The 22,168-nt window shown below is 37.2% G+C and overlaps 1 protein-coding gene across 5 annotated transcripts in view; it reads right to left on the bottom strand.

Moving 5' to 3' along the window:
* Positions 1–12,628: 12,628 nt before the first annotated feature.
* The window catches only part of SULF1 (sulfatase 1), a 217,128-nt gene continuing 207,588 nt past the window's right edge, over positions 12,629–22,168 (bottom strand). For 4 of the 5 annotated variants that reach the window (XM_069100088.1, XM_069100087.1, XM_069100089.1 and 1 more), the window contains one exon: positions 12,629–15,074. In XM_069100088.1, coding sequence (XP_068956189.1) covers positions 14,251–15,074 — 824 coding nt within the window. In that variant the 3' untranslated portion in view covers positions 12,629–14,250. Of the gene's footprint in view, positions 15,075–21,469; positions 21,504–22,168 lie in introns of all 5 variants that reach the window. The other variant, XM_069100091.1, reaches the window with a different exon arrangement.

Below are 22,168 nucleotides of genomic sequence, written 5' to 3'. Positions count from 1 at the left end.
ACACACACACAAAACTAGCCATGTAACCTTGGGCAAGTTACTTAACTCCAATTACCCTGCAAAAAGGCCAAAAAAAAAAAAAAAAAAGGAAATTGATCAAAATAAAGGAATCTATTTTCCTGAATCCCATCACACAAAGATCCTCCTACATACAATCCTCCTTGATTTCTTTCCTCTTTACCATCTTGAGCATCCTGAGCCTAAGAGGGAGAGTTCTCTCCTTTTACATTCACTTTATGATCATCATTAAGGAACATTTATTGAGTCCATCTGGGCACAGCTTTGTCATAGGCACTAAATAAAGTTCCATCTTGATTGATCTTAAAATATCTCCTAGCACCCAATACCTAAAGTGTCTATACATACTATGGAATGAGTAGCAAGAAAATTTGGAGGGCGTGGTCACTTGGAGGGTGGGGTGTCATTTAGTCTTCAGGGCTGGTATGAGAGATGGTCTCATTGCCAGGTAACTGTCTCCTATAGATGGAAATGTGAGTCTGACAGCTTTGCTTTGTGATTTGGGGATGAGATTTACCATGATTTAGTCCTGGTTGTGTTGGCAGAGTAATATGAATGAATCCCAGACTTGCATGTCCTTTGATAGAGTGCTTTCTTTTTACTTTTTAGTCACATTAGTTATGTTTTACAGTGGTTGCCTATAGAGTGATGGTTATCTCTAGAGATGGAAGAGTATTTCTAAAGGAAAAAGCAAGTCACTGAACAGGCGATCTCAGAAGGAAGGTTTTATCCATTGACACTCATTTAGAGCTGATGGTGAGACAAACCTGGTTTTAGCTATTTCCTAAGATTATTGGTCTACGGCTGGTAGGACCTCAGAAGTCGTCTACTCCAATCCCCTTACTTTAGAGACAAGGGAACTGAAGCCCAGAGATGTTACATGATTTTACCAACTTCACCCAGTAAGTTTCAGTGGTAGGATTTGAACCTATGGCCCCTGACTCAGTAGCCAGTGCTCTTTAAACTATACCACAATGAATGGAAGTTATAAGTACCTCCCTAATTTTATGGTCTCTCTTCCATACAGTTCATGTAGTGCTATTCTCCCTGTGGAGGAATACTTATTATCGAACAAGACAGTTGCTTATTTCCCATTCCTTGTCAGGGTTTCAAATTGGGCAGGAACCTTCATATCCTCATGACTTAAAAAAAAATGTTTTTTAACAGAGGCTGCTTCTGATAAGATTCAGGGGCATGACCACACCAGGGCACTTGGGATCATTCAGGCCCTTGCTATGAGATTGTTTTGCACCAAGTGTTTATTTCTAAGGGGATAAAGGAGATTCTGAGAAGCACACTGAAGATTTGATCATGCCCATTGTCAGATTATTGCCTGGGACTTTCTTAGATTTAACCTGCAGAGGGGAGAAGGTAGAGCTGAAGGGTTTAGCATTCCCTACATCATGCCACCTTTCCTTCCCCTTGCCCCAGACTTGATGATATTAATTAACTACTTCATCAACCCACTGACCTTGTTGGAAAGAGGAAGAAGGAATGGTTTCCTTTTCTACCATTTGACATAATCCATATTGATTTCTGGGACTTCATTAATAATATGCTTCCCGTATATGGATGGTTGTAGTCATGGTGATGGTGGTTGTCCTTTAAACCTCTTGCTATCTTTAAGAAAGTTGGTCAGGGCGGCCAGGTAGCACAGGGAGTAAGAGCACTGGCTCCAGTGTTTGAGAAGACCTGGAGATCGAATCCCGGGCTCAGACACTTAGCACCCACCCAGAAAAACCTGGCCGTGTAACCTTGAGCAAATTACTTAATCCCAATTGCTTAGGGGCGGCCAGGTGGCTCAGCGAGTAAGAGCACCGGCTCCAGTGTCGGGATGACCTGGATCAAATCCGGACTCAGATACTCAGCACCACACCCAGAAATAACTGGCCGTGTAACCTTGAGCAAGTTACTTAACCCCAATTGCTTTAAAAAAAAAAAAAGTTGGTATTAGCACGTTCCAGTAGGTCAGATTACTAAGTGTCCAATGCTTGCAAGTAATGAATAACGAGGCATCCATTAATGAGAAGCCTCCATGAACACATGAGTTTCTGTTCATTACCTCTTAAGTGGTGTCTCAAGGAGACTGCTTTCAAGAACTAAACCTATGTGTTTGTCTATCTGGGATGCTTATTTAAGAAGCAATTGCATAAGTTTATAATCACATTTCATATATACTTCCCTTACTACTTTGGGTAGAACATCCAAGAAAAATCCTAGGTGTAGGAAAATTATTATTAAAATTTTCATGATATATTTCACTAGATTTTAATGCTGAACCTACCATGTTTCCCCAATAATAAGACCTATCCCAAAGATAAGCCCTCCCCTTACTGTGTAAGATTCCTCTAAAATAAGCCCTTCCCCGAAAATAAGCCCTATTGAGATTGCTACTGTAGTGAAGGTGATCCCCTGCGCTACACGCTACATTATGGTACCCTCTGTATGCACCGTCCTCCCCCTCCCCCCATGAAACGCACGCTGCGCTCCGAGCTGCATCCAATCAGAGCTGCAGCAGTGAGCGAGTCATCCTGTTCTTCCCCAGTGATTTGCTTGCTGGCGCCATTGAGAGCAGTGCCGCGGAGGAGAGCTGAGGCAGGACAACATAAGCCCTCCCCTGAAAATAAGCCCTCTGGTGTTTTTCTTTCAAAAAAAAAATAATAAGACAGTGTCTTATTATCGGGGAAACACAGTATAAGGTAGTTTAGGTAAGCATCCTGCTAGAATAAGTTTATAGTGATATACCTCAAATCTGTTTATATTACATATTGAGTATGTAAACATCCATTTTAGGCATTAAAATGCATTCTAAATAAAATTCCTGACATTAATTAAACATATTAATTAAACCTTGCTTTCATAATTAGCTTTGGAATTGCGGAAAATGGTTTAGGTAATTTTGTGTGTGACCATTTTTCCCAGAACATTTTTGTTCCTCTGAGGTGTTAGTATTTCCATTAGTTCTTTGGTGGATATCAACTTAAAGAAAATTCTTAATGAAGCTTTCCTGAAGATTTGTCAAAAACACACACCAAACCAACTATGCGCATTGGCTACTAATGATATTCCTACCCATACACAATAAACTCTGGAGGCCATGACTATGTCTTCTGTGAGTAATGAAACCTGAAAAACATTCAAGTGCCTCCTTTGACAAAAGTAGTAAGGACATCATGGGCCAAATTCTGCTTTTCAGGACCCACCTGGATGAACTGAGGAACTGGACATTTTATTGAATTAAATTCAGAGGTGTTTAATGACATTTGTTACAGAATATGACATATTTCCTTGGATACACAAACCAACTTAGAATAGGAGGTAGCAGGGTGGGGTAGAAAGAATGCTAGATCCCGAGTTCTATCTCTGGCTTTACTACCGAGGACCTGTGGGTGACCTTGGACAAATCATTTAACCTGTCTGGGCTTCAGTTTCCTGTTCTGTAAAATGAAGGGGTTGCACTAGATGACCTCTAATGTCCTTTCCAACTTTGAAAATATTATATGATCCTATGCAATATATATTTTACATTTTTACTACAGATATTAGGATAGATATTTTTGATTAAACTCTCTGGTGTAAAGCCTTACATTTGTAAAGAGTGTTTACATTGTGCAAAATGTTTTTCCATTTATCCTTATTTGCTCCTTACAACAAAACTGGGAAGAAAATGGAAGATAAACAATCAGTCTTATTTTACAGAAGAGGAAACTGAGGCTTAGTGATTAGTTACTTGCCTGAAGTCACAGTGCTAGTTAGTAGCAAAACCAGACCTAGAATTCAGGTTTTCTTGTGACTCTTAGAGGCTCCTCCCATTATATGATGTTATCCTTCTAAGAAAATCAACAACTATCATGCTTTTTAGTGAACTGCATTCATATTCTAAAAATATAATTTCACTAATGTATTTAGTTTTATTAATGCATAATGTATAAATTAGATAACATATATGATGTGCTTTCCAAATCTTGAAAAATTCTATAAATTCTACCTGTGGTTATTGCTATAATTAATTGAGGCAGTAGGGTTGTGTATTAGAGTAGAGAAAGCAGATTCAGTAAGATCTCAGTTCACATCCCACACTTACCACTTTTTACCATGTGCAAGTTATTTAACTTCTTTGGGCTTCAGGAAGCTCCATGAGATTAATCCATTAGATTGTCCACCACATTAATAGATAGTGTTTACATCAATCATGAGTGATATCAGAGATCCTTGACCCATTGTTATGAAAGTATAGAGTATTGTGAACTAACATTTTTAGTCATTGAATGGAAAACAGTCAAAATTCAAATTTTTAATTGTCAGGAAATAAGTGTGCTGACTATGGGGATTTAGTTTCTATTTACTTCCATACAAAGCATGGGAGCATCATAATAACACAACTGCTCTGTAGTGATAATAATACAGTAGAATTCTTTGTAACGTGACTTCATAATATAGGATCTCAAGTTAGAAGGTATTGGAATCTGTTCCAACTCCTTGGTTTTACAGATGAGGAAACCAAGGCTCAGTGGTTAAGTGATTTTCCTTAAGAACACATGGGATGTAAATAGCAGAGCTTAGAATCAAGACCAAGTCCTTTGATTTTAAGTCTAGGACTCTTTTGATTATTCAGATTTGGATATGTTATAGTTCAAATCACAGCTCCCAAAATATAATAAACTCCATACAAAACAAAGTTGATTTGACCTGATTACCATATCAGTGGGCGTTAATTAACCCTGTCTCTTAATACCAAAGTTCTCTATTTGTTAGAGCAACGAATACAGAAAAATTAATACCAATTTTATTTCCCCTTTTCTGTTTCTTAGTTCACTGTTTATTTCAATGGTTCTCAAGCCTCAATGGTCCAAAAATCACTCTGGTGGGGAAAGACCCCCTGTACCACCTAATACTTTTGTTAGTCATCATGAAAAAACTTCCCAGAACAAAGGGATAAAATGACATAACTTAGAAGTGAGGTTTTAATATTAAACTAGGTATCATAAGCAAATTGTTCATTTATGCCTCACTTCATTTTAAATATTGTGAGAATATTACAGGAGACCAAGGTCCACCTAGAGGACCTTCAAGGACCACAATTTGAGAACCATTTCTCTAGGACCAAATTTTGTGCTTGTCTGTGCTAAGATGGGGCCAGTCTTGGGAGGCAGTCCAGGACCTACACTTCTGCTTACTACAAAGGGAATTTTTTTATGTGGTCTGCTTGGCAGATCACAAAGCAAGACAAAAAAAAAAACCCAAACAGAATCCCTTTATTTCAGCTTGCATTCTTCAGTGGAATCAGGATATCTTTTCTCCATTCCTCCTCCTCATTTGACATCAAAGAAATGATCAATTCCTACTGTGTCACAAACTATCCAGAACTCAAGGTCTTCAAAAGTTCAGACCTTATCATTTCTGGAGTCCCTTTCTAGGGATGGGGTATGTATTTTCAACAATGTAGATAGAGCACAGACACACTTATGACCATCAATAACTTGTATAATTGCATCCCAAGTCATTTAAGCCCCTAACAGATAGGTTTCACAATGCTGTTTAAACCTAGATTTGCCTCGTTCTTCATTATCCAGATCAGTAGGGAGCCTTACACATGTTTCCACTATGCATTTCATAATAGCAGGCTCTGCAGAATGGCTGCTGGGTTAAATGAATAGGCTTTCAGTATAGAAATCATCTGTAATAACCTTTCTCATCTTATCTGTCTCAAGGTCATGAGGTGTACCACTGGTTTGTTCTCAAGTTGGGGAAAATTTTATATGTATCTGATGATCTTTCAAAACAGGGCTTGCTTTACCCAACTCTAGGAAGGATCAATATTCACTCCAGCCTTGCCTCCAGTGTCCTTCCTCTGTGTTGCTTCTGGAACTGCATTGGTGCTACTGGTGTCCAAGGATGCATGTTCGCCATTAGCTACTTACACGGTATTATTCCCAGTATTCCAGCGCTATGTGACTGCATGTGCTTTACTTTTGGAAAGCTGGAGCATTTCCAGGGAAAGAAGTGCTTCTCTTGCTCATTACTATGACTTATACAACATCTACAATATGAAGAATTTCTGCTGCGCAAATGAACAGTGTGATAGAAAATACTTTTTCTACAGAAAACTCAGTGCTTTTATATTTACTTTAGCAGCACTACCTAGATATTAAGAGTAATTTCAGAAAAAGGTAAATAGTGACATGGTTCAGATTACCTTTTGTTATTTCTTCTTGAAAGGGTTTACACCAATCAGGTGTTTTTAATGAAGGGGGTTTGAAGGGTGATGTTTTTTGTGGTGACCCATTGTTGTTACTGGGTAGAAACAGAAGCAGAAAACATCCCTAAAAACTAAAATGACTATTGGGACACATTAAGCCAAAAAGTTGTACAAAAGAAAGTCATTTGGACTTGGTATCCAAGAATGAAACATTAAAACAAAAAACCTTGAGATTTTATAGTGGGCATTCTTCATCCAAAGAATACCTCTAACCACAAACCCCAAATGATAGGTTAGGAGCATGAAACAGGAATGCTGGTTTCTAATTTTTGAAAAATGTTATATGGTGTCAAATAATTTGACATTAGGTCCTTAGAGGTTGGGCTGAGTGCGTGTGTGTGTGCGTGTGTGTCTGTGTCCTTTATAGAAGTATATTTGTGATGAGAGGCTGTTTTGAATTGTTGCATATACAGAAGGCTCATTTTGTGGTTTTTAAAATTACTATTTATTTGGAGAGCACTTAGGATCATTTAATATATTTATCACCGTGTGTTTAATGAAAGCTACTGTCAATGTGCTTGTAAACATTTGTTTACAATTTCTTGAATACTTGATGATTGAAAATAAAAATTTTAAAAAGGAATAAATGGATACATTGCTTTCTTGGATTGAAACCAGAGTTTGCCTATTAGGATTTTTGCTGTGTCACGAGATGAAACAATGGCGACCCTTTGGGCATTTTCTTTTCATAGAGTGATAAAAGAAATTGATTGCCAGGATACTTTCTATCGTGATTGAATCCTTTGCTGACTTGTTTTTCCAATGGTACAAACTAAAATACAAGTTCTGTAAAACTTGGTCAATTCAAGATCTTCCTCAACTTGCCCCTAATCTATATTTTCAGCACTTTTCCATACATTCATATATTCCTGTCAAATGAAATAACTTACTTTTTTCTTCTCTTGTATTGCTCTCTCCCCTTCATCCCACTCTCCCCACCCCCTGTATTTTGTACTCTTTCCATATCCTCACCCACTGTAATTCTTTCCCCTAACTTAAAGGTCTACCCAGTTCAGATGTCATCTCTTTCACAAAGCTTCCCTTAGATGATCATTCCCTTTCAAAATTTCTCTTTTCCCTTGACTTGACCTCCATCAAACACCATTTTGACTTCTATTATAGTTATTTGTGCATGTTTTATACCTACCTAGGGGGAAAAATTACTAGAAATTCAGAAAGAGATAAAGGGTTCATTAGTTGAAATAAGTGTTTCCTAATTGAATATCATGACTTCAGTCTCAGAATCTCCCCGGTAGATACAAGGAGTCATTGGAATGAATAGCAAAGGGTAATGAAAAAAAAAGGGGAGGGATGGTATTTAGATATTATGGCCCTGTCTTGTTTTCATTTGAAAGCTCAGGGTATCATTCACTTGTAGGGATTATAATAGGAGCTTTTGGGTTGAATAGGAAAGGATATCTTCAACATTTTGATGAAAACATCCATAAGATATTACAGGGACTGGCATTAAGAACAGACTGGTTCTCTCTGGGCATCGACACCTCTCAGTATCCTCAAGCTTTTCAGTCAATGTGGAATTGGAATGTCATAGTTCTAGGCAAATACATCCATGTATATCTTATTGTAAGCTCCTTGACAGCTGGAATTTTTCTTCTTTATATATCTCTGGTAGCAAATATTAAAGAGGACCTTAATGTTTTTTGCATTGATTAAATGCTCCTTTATATACTATTAGGCATGGAAGGGATTTAGGTCATCTATGTGCCACTTAAGCCTTGAAGAATTATACTGTATATTCCAGAACATGGAGAATCAACTTTTTTAAAAAGATCCTTCAGAAAAGTGATCTGAATCTTCCAGGCATCATATAGGATATATTTACTAAAACCACCTTATAGCTGTTCAGTATTCAGCACAGGATTATAGACATCAGAACTGACTGCCTTTCGGTTTATCAAGTAGTGTTCTCTCCTCAATTTTTCTTTGAGCAGGAACTCTTAACCTTTGGGATTCACGGATCTACCATGGAGAAATTTCTGGGGATCCATGAACTTGGACAGGAAAAAAAGATCACATTTTAATTTTCTCTGATTTTTTAAAACAAATTTAGCATTTGTTTTAATATTTAAAAAGATTCTGAGAAGGAATCCATAGGCTTCACCAGACTGCCAAATGGGTCCATGACCCCACACAAAATAGTTAAGGACTTCTTTCATTGTTTGTATCTCTATTCTGTTCCCATAATTTCTTGACTAATATTACACTTATATGGATACACATACTCCCCCATTAGAATATAAGGTCCTTGAGGACAAGAACTGTTGTGTATTCCCAGAACCTTGCACAGTCCCTGTCAAAAAGATGTTTAGTAAATGTTGAAATTGAATTGCTTGCAACATAGATTAAAACTGACTTCTGAGGAGGAAATATGTTTAAATTTGATGTTAGGCACCCACTGAAATATTAAAGCTTGATGCTAATGAGAATCAAATAGTAATTTACTTTATTTAGAGCTGGTTCGCTGGGGTTTGGTAATGTGAGAAAACCGCTGAGCTCAGAATCTATGAGCTAGGGGACAAAAGAGAAAGAGCTTCAGAAATGACCAGAGTGTATAGTTCTTTCTGAATTGAAATGAGAAGGAAAGCTGAAGGTTCAATACAGTCCTCCTAAAACTTGAGGGCAAGAGGCAAATGACCGAGGAAGCACTAAAAAAAAAAAAAAAAAAGAAAAAATCTCTGAAGTTGAGAAATGATCCGGGTTGGGGGTATTCTGCTTAAGTCATTGTAAAGGTCATGGTATTCATTTCCATTCTTCACTCCCTCAGAAACTAAATTTAGTTGTTTATATATGGTAGAGACAGAGAAAGTGTTTCTTCAAGGTGATCCATCATTTGCATAAAGTCCTCTGTCCACGTATGTTCATGGAGAGTAACATATACTAAAAACATCCCTTCTCTTTTAAATCCATGACATTTCCCTCAATTATGTGGACATTTGGGGCAAAAGGGATTTCTTTCTCTTCCCTACACAAATAATTATCTCAATTGTCCACTTTGCTTCAGGGACTGTGAAAGTCCCTATTTCGTACATGAAATCTTTCCTTATTCTGGTCCTAGCCCCAGCAGCTCCCTAAATTACCATGTATTTATTATTACGTGTACATGTTGTATGTCAGGTCTTTGAGGGCAGGGGTTGTTTCGTTTTTTTGTCTTTTGTATGCCCAGGAATTTAGTGTAGTGTCTTGTATACAGTAGGAGCTTAATACATACATTCTTGTTGTTTGATTAGATAAAAACCCCAGGACACTTTTGGAGTAGATCCTTCCAATCAAAGCGGGAGGTAAGGGCTACTCAGCTTCTTCCCCTTAGCTTTTTTCATGTTGATGCACCATCAGTGTCGTGGGTACCGGCCAAAACCATCTTCCCAAGTAGCTGCCTTTCTTCTTCTCCAGTGCAGTTAATAAGAGGGTCAGCCCACCTCTCTAGCTCCCTTACTGCCCAAGCCAGAAAATATTTTAAATTTCTTCAGACCATTGGCCAGTTAGGAGATCAATATTTAGTGTTTATTTTTACAGTTAATTTCCGAGGGGCATTGCACTTCCAACTCTTAAAACCAATACAAATCAGCCCAAGGTGAATAAAAATATTCTGTGGCTTTCTAGAATGACGAAGATGTTATGTGAAGGAGAAATAGAGAAATCACCGTGGATCAGGTTCTTCCAGATACATTTCTGGTTTATGGCAGCATCAAGAGAAGGGCTGTTACTTTAAAAAATCAATGAGACAGCTCTTACAGAACTGAGCCTCCCTGGCAGGCCTAATTAAGTTTGCTTTCCCGTTGCACCATAGTGACACCTTGTGGCTGAAATGGGGAATAGCTGCTACTTAGGTGGAAAGCAGCCCCAGAAACCCCACTCTCATGGAGATGTAGGGGAAAGGACATTTAGACAAGTGGATTTTCATCCCTTTATCTTGTGCCCAGCCACATTTTTTTTTCTGAGTTTATTGCCAGCCTAGCCTCACTCTGATCTGAAGAATCAACACCTCGGACTGGGTCAGGATGGATTTCATTCAACAAATATTTTATTTGTTAAATGCCTACATGTCCTGTGCCCAGACCCTACATTGTTACTCATGGGTGTTTGTTGACAATTTTGTTACAGTTTTTATTTGTTTAGGCCTAGATGCAGATAAACAGGGTCGATAAACTTAAGATAATTTAAGATGAAATTTAAGATAAACTTAAATTCCTCCCTTTTGCTCTGGTCCTCCCCTGACCAGGGGCAGCCTTTTCTAGCCCCTCAGTGCCTTCCTATTTTCAAGCCCTGGAACAGTGGAGATAAGACTACAGATGTTTTTGGAATCATGGATCTCTCTCTCTCTCTCCCCCCTTTTGCTTTTTGGAGGGGGGAATGCAGGGCAATTGGGGTTAAGCAACTTGCCCAAGGACACAGCTAGTAATTGTTAAGTGTCTGAGTTTGGATTTAAACTGAGGTTCTCCTGACTCCAGGACCGGTGCTCTATTCACTGTGCCACCTAGCCGCCCCCTATGGATGTCTTAAAGTATTGATTTGAGTTTGAAATCAGGAAGATTTACTGGCTATTCGATCTGTTCTTAGCAGAAATGGGCTTAGTCCCCCACCTGTGAAGGTTTTTTAGCCAAGGCTGAATGATCACACATCTAGGAAAAGGTAAAATGAATTTCAGGCATGTGTTACAAGACTCAATGATTCTATCATTATATGAAGTGGAATGAAAGATGTCATCTCTTTGTAAATAAATTTCAGGCAATAGCAAACAAGTGAGAGATTGGTTTTGAAAGGAGGTAAACTGATTGACCTTATACCTATATCCAGAAAATATACTAAGGAGTAGTCTGTTATGAGTTTGATGATCTCATCAGAGTATCTGAGTGAAATCTTTTTACTTCACCTATTGTCCAAATTCCTTTAATCCTAATTCACAAATTCTTTGAGTTAGAGCCATATGGGGTCTTAAAGATCACTGAGTACAACTCTCTCATATGATAGATCAGGAAACTGAGGCATAGGGTAAATGCCTTGTCAAGGGACCCAGAGGAAGTTTCTGAGATGGGATTTGAACCCCGGCCTTCCTAATTACTTGTCCACTACCCTATTCACTATGCCAGACTGCCTCTCAAAGTATATCAAACTCCATCCCACTTAGGGGACTTCAATTGCAAGTACTTCAGACTGGTTCTTAGTCTGAAGCAGTTTGGAACATACTAATTACGGCCACTTGAGAAGATAGCTGTTTCCACTATTACTTCAGTGTTTTCAGAGCAGCAATGAACTACATGTTTAGGCTGCTCTCTAAGACCTCCTCAGTACTCAATCAGCAAAGGCGAAGGGAAGAAAGAAGAGGATGCAATTGGCTTTCATTATTCTTTCTGGGTTCCTGCTTCTGGGTGGTCAGTCTATCCTTACATCAGCTAATGATATTATAGAAAAAGAAAAAGGGCATGGCCTCCTCCCCGTATAGTAATTTCCACATTTCTATGTGCCCTATTAACTGTTTCTGAGGTGGTCTTTAGTGCATAATTCTTATATACAGTAAGAGGCCCTGTCATGTCATACCTCTTCTGCAAGCCTCCCAGATGCCAACAACCTTGGGCCTTTTTTCACTATAGCATCTTCTCTGAGTCACTAACCTTGGCTTCAGTTTCTCCTTCCCACTCTAAAAATGTTATGACATCTTCAACAACATTGGACTCAAACAATGGGGAGGCTACATTATAAAATCAAGGGGTTAGGAAGAAAGTAGACCAGTTTTCTCTGGGGAAATATTTACCCAGAATACTGTATCCACAGGGAAGCTAGAATCTCCCCTTAATTATGTAAGAAATAACTATCCAGGGGCGGCCAGGTAGCACAGCAAGTAAGAGCACCGGCTCCAGTGTTGGGATGACCTGGGGATCGAATCCTGGCTCAGACACTTAGCACCCACCCAGAAATAACTGGCCGTGTAACCTTGAGAAAGTTACTTAACCCTGATTGCTTTAAAAAAAAAATAACCAACTCCTTTTCTTTCCTCTCATATAAATGACTTTTGGATAATTTACAATTCCTGAGGCAAAAAGGGAGAAGCTTCTAAATAGCTCATGAGACTTGTCTTGGTAAATGCTGAATGGGATCAATCACTAAAGTTTGGAAGTTCTCATTACTCCTAATCTTGGCTCTGGACAGAGTAAAATGTATTTGTTATTCTAACTTCTGTTCATTTGGCAACTCTAGAGCTCTCAAGAACTGTTCTTCTTGTCCTGTATCCCCAAAACAGCAATTAAGCAACTTCAAGGAAATCATCATGTTCAACCTGGAAATTCATTGCTGGTTATTCCTCATAGAAGACAATGATCTGAGGTCTGGCTGGGATTTAAGTAATGTAAAATGAGACCAGTTTATTGCAGAAATATCTTTACTACAAAACTTGGTCATGTGAATTTATATGAAGCAGATAAAGTTAAAACACCTTTTTATTTCAAGAAATATTGCTTCTAGACTTTCCTGAAGCCAGAATTGTTCTATAAAAGTATCACAGAATATTATACAAGATTTAAAAACACAGTAGGTTTCCTAATGACGGAGATCTATTTACAAATAGCATCATTCATGACCATAAATACGTTTGTTCTGTCATTCAGCCAATGACACATACATCAGATATGTAACAGCTAGTTAGTTTTTAACATATTTACAAAGGCTATGATAACAACAGCTTTTTAAAATTAAAGATTCGACTAAAAGAAACTGAATCTTTAAAAAAAGGAACTTTAAAAACAAAGCAAAAAAATTTTTTTGCTTTAATTCTTGAGCTGTGTAAAACAAAACAGAAGACCAGTACGCTAAACAAAATAACATAGGAAACTTTTCAAAAGAGGTTGGGTATGGTAGTGAAGAAAATGAATGAGGTAATTCTTTTATTGGTATGTGAAAATCTACGATGGGAGAATAATAGGAATTCAAGAGCATAGAGTTTCAAAGGCAATTAGTTAAGTATTGTACTTTTAAAAATTTCAGTATTTGGTGAAGCCCATACAAATGAAAATATAACAAAATACTATGAAATCAAACTCATGGTGCATGTGTGTTGTGTTAGAATTAGGAAACATTCATGAGTTTATTTTATTGAACAGGTTTTTCTGTTATATAATCCAGCTTTTAAGTCCCTTATTCATGTCAATAAAACAAATCTTTCCAAAGGAAGAAAAGTCTTTTATAAGATGTCTTCAAAAATATACTCAAATGTAGACATTTCAAGGATATGATAAATACTTTGATACCCTCCCTTAAGTTGTGGGAATAGCCAATTTTTCATTCTTTGTTTTTTAAACCTTGGAACACTCTTAGCCATCATATTCTTCTGCTATTCAGTTTTAGCAAGTCAAAGTAAAAGCATGCAATATTTTTCTGGCAAAACAGTATTGAAACAATACACTTGTCACTTGCAATCCATCCTGTATCTCTTTCCTGTGACCTTATGGTATGACATCACAATGCACAAACAGTGAGGCAAGGAACAGAAAATAATGAAGAAATGGCACAGGGAATAAGGATCTCAAAGTGCAATATAATTTTACTCTAACCTGTGACATTTAGAAATTCCAGTGGTTAAAAATAATTGATCAGAAACACATTATATAGGCAGTGCGAATATACTAAGACATTCATAGATGGTGACAACTTTTGGAAGCTATGCAACTCAAATTCTTGGCATTTTGATTTAATAACTTTTCATGGTGTGTTTTTATGACCTTCAAAGGGTAATACTGTTTGGACACCCAAAAGACCTCTTTCTCTACTTGTGAAAAATCAAGAATTAAAAAAAAATATATATATGTTCTTAGTGGGTCTGTGACACAAACATACATACATGTACTAATTACAACCACAAACATGTAGCTTTAATAAGCTTGGAATGTGTGTTGGCATGATTGCCTTTATTAGTTTGCTAATAACAATTTTAAAAATACTGTGTATAAGGTTTACAATTTCAACTAATTAGAGGACAGTGAGGAGGAACCACTGCCTTCTAGGTTTTGCAAATTCTCCCTTGTATGATTATCCTCTGTGGTGTTCAAAATTGTCTCCATTTTTCCGGATCCGACTGGCTGATCAACATTGGATGTATTTGCAACCCGATGAACTGCTGATTCATCAGAGCTCACAGGAAGATACATCTGATCTTCAAATATATCCTCTTTCTGGTCATTGTCTTGGTGTGATTCTTTCTGATGACTGCTAATGGGCTGTAGAATGAAGTTATTTGTTGACTGCAGCTCTGTTAAACCATTGCCACTGAAATCCATCTCAAAGCTATTTAATTCTTTATCCCCCATCCATTTTTTAGTATGACGATATTTCCAGTGTTCGGAATTCAAACGACTCATCTCAGGAATATCATTATTCCATTCAAGTTTCCTCTCTTGATTTAATGGTGTCGGATTCAAATCTAGGGTTCCCAAGTCCAGTGGTGCAATCAGCAGCCACTCTTCTGCCTCCATACTGCTTATATCTTCATCTGACTCAGCGGAGGTGATTTCCTCTAGCATAGGTGGTGTAGATGACATGTTCAAGAACCCATGTTTTAGAGCGGTTTTAGTGTCATTTGTGTTATTTTGCTCATAGTGACTGTTCAGCAGTGCAAACACTCTATCTACATCCTTCAAGTAATTAGTCCAGTCAACCAGACTCAGTTTATAGTTGTATCTGTATTCATAGGAACTTTCATTTACACTGTATAAATCTTCCAGTCCTTGCCAGTTGATGTCTTCGGTGAAGTTCGGCAGTTTAACCTTCCCATCCATCCCATAACTGTCCTCTGTGAAAATACAAGCAAGCTTACATTGAAGAAAACAGTTTAAATTCATCAGGTCCTTTAATTTATTGCATTTCCAAAGCAGTAGTTAAAAATACATCTTTAGCAAATCTTTCCCCAACAAATTTGGTATGGATGCAATAGTTTTAGTTTATAAAAGTGATTGGGCAAAAGACCCAACCTGGAAAAAGAAGGGGCTAGGGAGAAATCTCTGTTATTTGGAAGCATGGTGTAATGGAAAGAACACTGGATTTATTAGAAGTGATAACTCTTAGCTTTGCTGTTGTCTATTGTGAACTGGCTAAGTCACCAAAATGTTTTATGACATGGTTTCCTAACCTTTCAAATGAATGAAATTAATACCTGCCCAGTCTAATAGGGTCATTGGTAAGATCAAATGAGATGACTGAAAAGTGATATGAAAAATGATAGTCAATCTGGGTAGTTGTAATTATTATTATTATTATTATGATGATACCTTAGAACTTGGTAAGAACAAAAACCCGAACCAGGATCTAAGCAAACACTTCAAACCAATGACTTGAATATACTTATTTCATGACATTTTAACCCTACAGATCCATCCCTCTTTGAATGGGTATCTTGGTTTGTTTAAAAAAAATTTCATCAATGTTCCTTCATTCTAATTTCTCTTTGTCTCTCTCCTTGCAATTGGTGTGTCAGCACAGCCAACTATATTAGTCCTGTAGATAAAAACACACAGAAAACAAACAAAAAAACCTTCCACGAGAACCATTTAGAAAAACAGAGTCAAGATTGAAGATGTCGAGCTATTCAGAGTCTAGTCACTGAATGATGTTCATCTCATTACTCTAGTCAGGTTATCAAGAGAGGAAAAAAAGGAACTAAAGGAGTCTTTGTATCTCAATTTCCCAGGTGTCATTGGCCAAATTATGGCCCAGCCCAAATCATAATTGTTATTTATTTTCCTGTCATTAGCTGTCAAGGTCAACTCTCTCCCCTCCACTTCTGAGAAAACCAGGGGAAGGCAGCTAGGGCTCCTTGCTAGACTGTAAGAACAGCAATCAATTACAAAGTGGATAAGAAATTACCAATTTTAACTGCAATATTGTTTATTTTTCTTTACTTCTTCCTTTCTATTTTCTCCTTTCTCTCAGATTCTAATGAATAAGAGAAACTAAAAACCCAATAATTTATTTTTGTTTTGTGTCAGTCTATAGCTGACCATCATTGAACAGCATAATGTCATTTCTTCTAGGCCAAGTCATGGTTCTTACTCAGGAAGGTACCATTAGAGTTGGGGGATTGTCTCTTTTTTGGAAACCAATGTCAACTAAAAGAAAGAAACATTATGTTGTAATGTATGAAGCCAACCAATTATTGTTCTGGAAAGTGAAATTTATAGGATGAAGTTTTTTTTTGCAAGAAATTAAAAGAAAAACCAAGTCCCATAACATCACTAATTTCTAAGGAAGGCATTTTTTTTTCTTTTTGTCTATGCTGGATGTTTTGCATTGTCAGTCCATATTTACTTAGTGCTTCCTTTCATCTTCTCTTTCTTCTTTTTTCCTTCTGGTATTTTCTGTCTTTTTCTTAGTTGTTTTTTTTTTCTTTTTCTCTGTCTGATTCTCTTTCTCCCCTTACCCCAAATCTTAGTGGCAAGTAGTTTGGCACAATAAATCTTTGTTGAATCATAGGAATTCATCCATATCTACTCATGCTTCTGAAGCCATTTCCTCTCTGGGAAAATAATCCACCAGAGCCAAAGGTGCAAAAAAAAAAAGACTGTCATTATGGCTTCTGCAAGAAAACTCATATCTAGCATGGAACAGAATTGATACAGTAATGCTGTGGTTATCTGCCACAATTCAGGAATGAGTTCTTGCACACATTTTTTTCTAAAGAATCCAAGATGAATAGTTTTTATGCACCAGAGCCTTTGTTTTAACTATTTCAGATGGCAATCTTTCAAAAATGCAGTCTGTGCTTTCCTGCACATATTTTGCTGAAAATAATTTAACCTTTTCTTCATTATAAATGTCAGAAATTTTATTCTGCTGCACTGAGTGCTCCTAATGTGTCTCCAAGGCTGTTTGCCCTGCCTTTAAGAGCTGGCCTATGATTGCTATGCATTTGTGGCACCATGATCCCTCTCACTGCAGAACTCATCTAATTGCCTTCCTCCTGCCTCCTCCTCATTGGACCTCCTATTCTCCACTGTCACAGATGTCAATTTGTCATGTCCATTGGGATTTCTAGAAGCTATCGACTCTTCGAAATAATTTATATCACTAACTTCTTTCACCCCTCTCTTTTCTCCATTTTTTTTCTTCTTTCTCATCTTGTCTAATTATCCTGCCTTTTTCTTCATGATTCTTGAGTTTTGTGATGTGTACCTTGGTTTTAGCCACTGTTGGCCAACAAGAGCCCTCCTTTACTTCTGTGCAACAAATCAAACAATTGCAACATCAGGTGGAATTTTTGGAGCTTTTCAGGTTTTTTGTCACTACTAACTGCTCAAAGAGTTGCTTCTTCCCTCTCTGAGCTGCCTTCAATTAAAAAAAATTCCTCTGAGGTTCAGTGCTGGCTATATAGTTGATATTCTCACAAGAGTGACCTTAAAAAAACTGAAACATTAGAGTATTAAAATATTCTCACACCTCAAAGTACATTATACTGGTTTTTTCTTTGCTTTTTTTTTGGAGGGGGGAAGGCAGGGCAGTTGGGGTTAAGTGACTTGCCCAAGGTCACATGGCTTGTAAGTGTTAAGTATCTGAGGCCAGATTTGAAGTCAGGTCCTCCTGACTCCGGGGCCAGTTGCTCTATTCGCTGTGCCACCTAGCTGCCCCTCAAAGTACATTAGCATGCAGAAACTGGGCTTTTTTTGGGGGGGGGGCTACCATCTTAGGAAGGTTGGATAGAGATAGCAAATGATGAACTTTAACCTTGAATAGAGGTGCAGACAGTAGGCAATAGGCTAATTGAGAAGTTATAAGGTCTTATGACAGGTTATATTTCCTTTATCTAGTTCTAGTTCAAATGATAGCATTAGAATCAAAATAGATTTTTGCAAGTATCAAATGATGATATATCAGATGCAACAAAAAAATAAACAAAAAATTAAATGTTAAAAATAGGAGTGGTAATTGCTTATGATCAGTAAACAAGAAGAATAAAACCTAACACACAACTTTCTCACTATGCTTGATGACCAGTTAGCAAATTGTTTACTTTGTCTTGTGCACAGACCAATGTGAAGTGCTGCTATAAATCTGAGAGACTTGGAAATGAACCCTATTTGTGACATTTGTATTTATCTACTCATATTCAAAAACATAATTTCTCTCAGCTACTTTTTCTTAGCATTGTAATAGTTTAAAGGTAAATGTCATCTTTCAATCACGGCAATCCTCCAGAGATCTCAGATGTTCCTAAATCAAAGCAACAATATAACTGCAATGTTCAAAAGATTCCATGCTTAAAAAACTTCTTTTCCTGTCTCAACAAGCATATACACACAATTCACAAGATAAATATATGGTCGTTTAATAACTGACAAATGTTGATAATAATGATAGTGATCAAATGGGAATTTTTCTTAATGTCTGGTCAAATGGTGGCATAATTTTCTGGGGTTATATGATTGATTAAGATTTGTCCTTAATTATTAAGGACAATGTCAAGTAAAATTTGTCTCTTTGTCACATTGTTTCATTCATTTAAATCAGGGGTTTTTAAAGTGGGGTTCATAAATTTGTTTTAAAATATATGTTGATGACTATATTTCAATACCATCAGGTTACTTTGTAATCCTATGTGTTTTATTTTATGCATTTAAAAATACCATTCTAAGAAGGCGTTCCAGAGGTTTTACTAGACTCCCAAAGGGGTCCATGGCACCAAAAAGGTTGAAATGTCTTCATCTAAGGCTTTGACATACATCTCACCATTGTAAATTTAAATAAAAGCAATAAAAATGATGATGATAATAACTATAATAGTTGCACTTGAAGGTTTGCAATGCATTTTAAATAAAGTGGGGGCAATCATAAGCAAAGGGAGAGAAGCATAGTTTTTGAGGCTGTGGCTTGCTGAGAAACACCATCCAAGAGGACAGCCTGGCACAGAGGGGTGGTATTTTGCTGCAAGATGTGAGCTGAAGAGGCAACAGAGAGCTAAAGAGAGTGTCCCTGGTTACAAAATGAAGGATTATGCAGAAATACAACGCTGATAATTTCAGAGATACTCATAAACATGACCGTCTCTGATGGCAGCTCTGACTTTAATGTGGAGAACAATAATATTACTATTTTTGTGTAACACGGAAAAAGACAAAACACAAATAAAACAAAAAGCAACAAACTGAATATGTCTACTTTCCCCCAATACAGGATGGGGAGAAAGCTCTTGGTTTTACTCATATTTATTTGCTAAAGCACTTTCTGAGCTATGTCCTTTTTAAAAGTTTGTTTTGTTTCTGTCCTAATCTAGGAATTCTCAGCCTGAGCTCATATATCTTTTATCTGTATTAAATGTCAACTAAAGCAATGAATGAAAGAAGCAAAATGAATTTGCTGAATGAGGGAATCAGATTGCTTTGCCAGGGGCTTCTGTATCACTGTTAAGGATAAAAACAACCCCAAATTTTTGTCCAAAAGAAAGAAATAATACTTGGAAGGTATGAGCCTACCAGGTCTAGCCTAATTAATTCTGTTTGTTCCCCCCCCCCCCAAGGATTTATAGCCTTTCCAAGGTCCTCAATTTGGTTTCTGCCACTTCTTTAAAAGTCTTTCACAATCTAATAAATTTTATTATTAAAAATATACTCTAAAGTGTTTTAAAGATTTTGAAAGAATCATGATTATTTAGCATCGCTTGTTCCATATATCTATATCAGACATCTATTTATCTATATTTATAACTGATATCTATCTATATGTATAATCAATCATCTATCCCAAAAGTACACTGACTAACTGCTTCCTTTTTCTTTTCTTTCCTTCTCTTCAGCTCTCCCAGTTGCTATTCCGGTTGGAGCCTTGGTTGCATTGGTTATCTGATTTCAACATCATAAAAGATGGCTGATTTTTTTTTTATCAGCATGAGTCCTATAACAACACAGATTGCAACCTCTCTTTGTCCTAATAGACAGTCTTTATATTATGATATGTGGTGGCAAGTCATCCTGGGAGGCTGACATAGTGGAAATAGGAATCATCAGACTTGCATGTGAATTCCAGCTCTGCTACTTACAAGCAAGGTGACTTTGGGCAAGTCATTTAACCTCACTAGATCTCGGTTTCCTCATTTGTTTATGTATTTATTTTTTTTGCTTTTTGGAGGGGGGAAGGTAGGGCAACTGGGGTTAAGGGACTTGCCCAAGGTCACACGGCTAGTAAGTGTCAAGTGTCTGAGGCTGGATTTGAACTTAGGTCCTTCTGACTCCAGGGCCGGTGCTCTATTCACTGCACCACCTAGCTGCCCCTCAATTTCCTCATTTGTCAAAATGAGGTTTGACTAGATAGATGATCTTTAAAGAATCCTCCCATCTGCAAATGCTATCAGCCTATGTAAATAAACTTTCTCTGAGCGTGCTAACTCTCACTTTCCTTCTTCTTTTGTCCTTTTTGTCATTCAGTCATTTTTCAGTCATGCCCAACTCCTCATGATCCTCATTTGGGGTTTTCTTGGCAAAGATACTGGAGTGGTTTGCCATTTCCTTCTCCTGCTCATTTTGCAATGATAAAACTGTGGCAAACATAGTTAAGTGTCTTGTCACACAGCTGTGTCTGAGAACAAATTTGAACTCCGGTCTAGCTGATTCCATGCCCCGGGATCTCTCTACTGTGCCACCTTGGACTAGGAATCACTGTTTCTCATCAATACCCTTTTGAACTCTTTGCTTTCTCATATTTGCTACTAAGTGGTAACATCTAGGGTATTTGTTGTATTCCTTTTCCTTCTCTTTAAAATTCTAATTTTTCCTATGCCTAGAGATATTGTTTAACTTATATTTAATGAAATCTTTCCAGATAACTAGCTGCTACGAAACTCCCAAGTAATTAGAGAAGACCCCCCAAAGAGACTAATTTTTTGGTTCCCTCTAAGAGTATTGTTTTCCACAACAATGCATTTTTTATGTAGTTTACTATGTATTTTTTAAAACGTTCTCAGAAATCAGCATGGGATAAGTTAAGTGTGCTGGTTGATGCTTTACTGTGAATGAGGGGAGTTAAATGCATGATTTATCTGAAACCAATGACAAAATGCAGTGTAGGATGCTGTTAGAACTTGCATGCACCACAAGCTAGCACTTCTCTGTACAACATGGCAAGGAATAGACATTAGTTGAAATGGACTGGATCATGCAATTATTGGGAAAGCAGCTGCCAGGGAGAATAAAAAAGTCTGAATACCTGTGTGGGTCATAGCTTCCTCCATCTTTATTTCCTGATATAGGAAAATACAAGAGTAACTTATGTTAGTGTTTAGAATCTGTAAAAACCCCCATTCACAATGTAGTTTTCCATGCATATCATCTAACTCCTAGAAAGAAATATACTGTGTTAAATACAGCCAGGCCTGTGGTCCCAGAGAGGTTTTTGACAAACTGGGTTCAAAACAGGGACTGAAAACAATACTTTAAAAAAAGTTTCAAGTTAGAAAACACAAAACAGAGAATGTCAATGAAAGCAGAAAGAGAAAAAGTAAGGAAACTACATTTAAACACAAAGAAAAATTTCTTTGAAGTTCACATTACTGATGACCAAAGTTAGACCTTGGTATTTAGTAGCCAACACATTCAAAAAGACGTGGCAATTATGATTTCCCTCAGTACTGGTTTAGTGGGCAGATGGAACCATTTAGAACTACTTGATAATTAACGTTTGGAATTCTCTCCATCCTATCTCATCACTGAGAAAACTAAAAATGTCACCAAATTGTGTGCTCATTTGATCACATAGGACACTCTTGTGTTCTTTCAAAGAAATACCTTTGGGTATAATAGTTTTGAAATTTTCAAGCATTGGGTCATGGAAAGAGGTCATAATTTGAAGTCAAAGGACCTGAAACCAAGTCCTAACTATCCCATTTCCTCACTAAGTTACCTTGGG

The sequence above is a fragment of the Petaurus breviceps genome, unplaced genomic scaffold (genome assembly GCF_028583685.1).
Source record: "Petaurus breviceps papuanus isolate PSGF00001 unplaced genomic scaffold, PetGlider_PUasm1.0 38, whole genome shotgun sequence".
Lineage (NCBI taxonomy): Eukaryota > Metazoa > Chordata > Mammalia > Diprotodontia > Petauridae > Petaurus > Petaurus breviceps.
Note: the sequence above shows the minus strand (reverse complement) of the source record. Positions and strands in the feature narration are given on the sequence as shown.